This window comes from Coregonus lavaretus (genome assembly GCF_964263955.1).
Source record: "Coregonus lavaretus genome assembly, chromosome: 4".
NCBI classification, from domain to species: Eukaryota; Metazoa; Chordata; class Actinopteri; order Salmoniformes; family Salmonidae; genus Coregonus; species Coregonus lavaretus.
Window position 1 is genome coordinate 5875293 of NC_139991.1, and position 2832 is coordinate 5878124.

Genomic DNA, 2832 nt, shown 5'->3' on the forward strand with positions numbered 1-2832 from the left:
ATTTTAGTATGTCATACACCCTTCATATTTAAGACTCGTCTGTGTGTCCACAAAATCACATTGGACAAGTGCAGAGCACTACCTCACTTCCAACTAGAATTAGCACTAGTGCAGTGTTACAATTAGCATGGTCTATTTGAAGTCTGTTTAGTCTTGCAAACACAAAGGCTTCCATCCCTTATCCAATAATAATCTGACCAATAACACTGAGGTGTGTCATATCCTGGCACAGGTCAAAGGTTTTTTTTATAGAGAAAAGGCAACAAAATATGTGAATAACTGTAAGTGCATATATTTAAGTGACCAAGTATTTTGACTATGTATTGGGGTAAGCTACATATTAGTCAATACATTTTTGAATAAATTATATTGTTGTTCATTGTGGGGATATACTCTGTCAGATCCCTGAGTTTTTAGAAGTACAGTAATAATGTAATATAATTGTCAATAGAACTTGAAGCATCCTGGCAATTTATACCAATGACTCGCACACAGGTGGGTTATCCGAGTCCTGACTGTGCATGGAGCTCAGGCCAGTGTCTGAGTCGTCATCGTTGGCATTGCATGTCTTTGAAAGCCCCCTGGCTTGCTCCACCCACTCGCTTTTCGTCTCCAAGGGACGCATCATTGCTGCCTCAGTAACCACAGAGTTGCAGTCATTGTCCTCGCTTGGTGTCCCGTCGTCCTCTATATCCAATGAGTTCACTTTCTCCAGCAAATCCCGTATCTCCTTTTCTTTCGCCCCCCAAATATCCTGGGTTAGATTCAAATCACTCCTAATAGCCTCCAAATCCGTGTTCAAGCGCAGTCCAATGTATAAACTAGTATCCAGCTGCGTTTTGATCCTATCCTCCTCCAGAAGCAAATCGTTATCTAATGATGTATCAGCCTCCAGGGCTAAAGTGTCTGTGTGTGTCGCATGGGCTGTTGATACCCACATAGCGGTCTCTACCGCGCTGGGTTCCACCTCTTTACTTGACAGCTCCTCTTGCCTTCGCGTCATCCACCTCTGGTTCAGTTCCTCTTGGATCTCCACAGTAATGCTGTCCATGAGCGCTTCGTGCTCAGCCAATTCATCCTGAAGTCTAATCACCTCCTCACACCGTAGGGCATACTCCTCAAACTGGGCAACAGCCTCCGCTGAGCATTGCTTCTCATCCTCCTGCTTGGAGAGCCCGTCAGAATGCGCATCCACTAAGTATGTGTCCTGCACGTAATTGATCCCATGCATTTTCATTCTGTCAAAATGAACTTTAGCTTCATACCTTTCTATCTCTCTGTCCAGTTCTTTAATTCTCTGGATTTGTTGGCGGATTGTGTGGTCCTGGGATATGACCAGGTGAACCAAAGTTTCCATTTTCTCCCCAGTGGGCGCATCCTTGGATACGGTTTGCGCCCTCTTTTTATTTATTTTATCCAACTTTCTGAAAGCTTTCCTAACAATCCGACGTTGTTTCTCATGTGAAAAGCCCATGGTGGCTCTTGCTGTCCCCTTGTAAACGCACGGGCTCTCCTTGCTGAGCACAACACGCGCCTCTGCGCTCCGGGGTCCATGGTTAGCCAAAGAAGCCTCATTTTTAACCAACACAAACCGCACGTTCTCCTGCTCCTCTCCCCACGCGCCCCAAAGTCGAAGGATCTTTGTTTTATTCGGCAAAATTCTCTCAGATCCTCTCCATTTTTCTACGATGCAATAGGACTGGGGTGATCCAGAGAGCATGGCTGCAGAGACACATTGTTGCAAGTTTTGATCCTCAAGGAGCACATTGACCACATCAGCACAGGTGGTACGCTTTGACAGTCCGGAGATAAGCTTCTCCTCTCGGCAAACCCACACAGATATCTTACTTTCCTCGGACTCCATCATAAACTAAAACGAAACGTTATTCCCCTTTAGAATACCATTCAAATTCCGTTTTTTGAGGAGGGAAACGGATTAGAACAGAGTTTTGTCATTTAAGTGCTAAATGGATTGTACATCCGCATACGTTAGAATAAAGAGCAACATCCAACATTCTGAGAGAAATTGTTCATTTTACGCGTTCCCTCATGTAGTTGTAGCGGTTGGGAAGTCCATGTATCCGCTGTAGCGGTTTGCTCTGTATCCAAGTAGGCACACTCAACTGCGCCCTTTGCGCGCTGTGCGTACAACGGGAGACTCGCTCTGCTTTGATCACATGACAACTTTACAGTTCCTAAACTCGACAAGTAACACCGCCCATAAAGTTTGTCACTCTCCCAGAGAACCTGATTGCGTATTTTGAGAACCTTATATTAATAAAACAAGATAACAACAACAACACTATTATTCATTAATAACAACAACAAACGACTAATACTACAACTAATAATGATAACAATAATTACAACTATCACATCAATAACAATAGTAGTGATATGTAAAATTATAACAATACTTATAATAATACTTGTATAAATGCATGTTTATTACTATTAATATTCATTTTTAATAATTTACTGTAGTAAATGTTGATGAATGAGACCCAATGAGTAGGCCTATTCATCCTTAATTTCACCACTCATGTAAACATCATATTATAGCACGTGGGAACTTGGCAACACTCATGCATGAGATGTATGGCAGTCTGATGCCAACAGAAACACAGACATCCCTGGGGGTTATGCAACACATCAAATAGTGACAATGGGAGGAGTGAATTAAGGTACTGACATCCCTGAATCAGAATATGTTATCTTACTGCTGAGCATACTCACTTTTTTAAACCAAATACATTAGCATGCAGCATACAAAGACTAATTTACTTACATCTGCATAGGAGGCTATAGCCTAACACATTGCACAGTGCATCT

General features: G+C 42.5%; 1 protein-coding gene across 1 annotated transcript; it reads right to left on the reverse strand.

Moving 5' to 3' along the window:
- Positions 1–472: 472 nt before the first annotated feature.
- LOC311127691 (ras association domain-containing protein 10-like) lies at positions 473–1867 on the reverse strand (the record flags this gene model as incomplete). The annotated part of the gene is made up of 1 exon (XM_084159561.1): positions 473–1867. The coding sequence occupies one exon, from the start codon at positions 1865–1867 to the stop codon at positions 473–475; it is 1395 nt and encodes a 464-aa protein (XP_084015687.1).
- Positions 1868–2832: the final 965 nt, after the last annotated feature.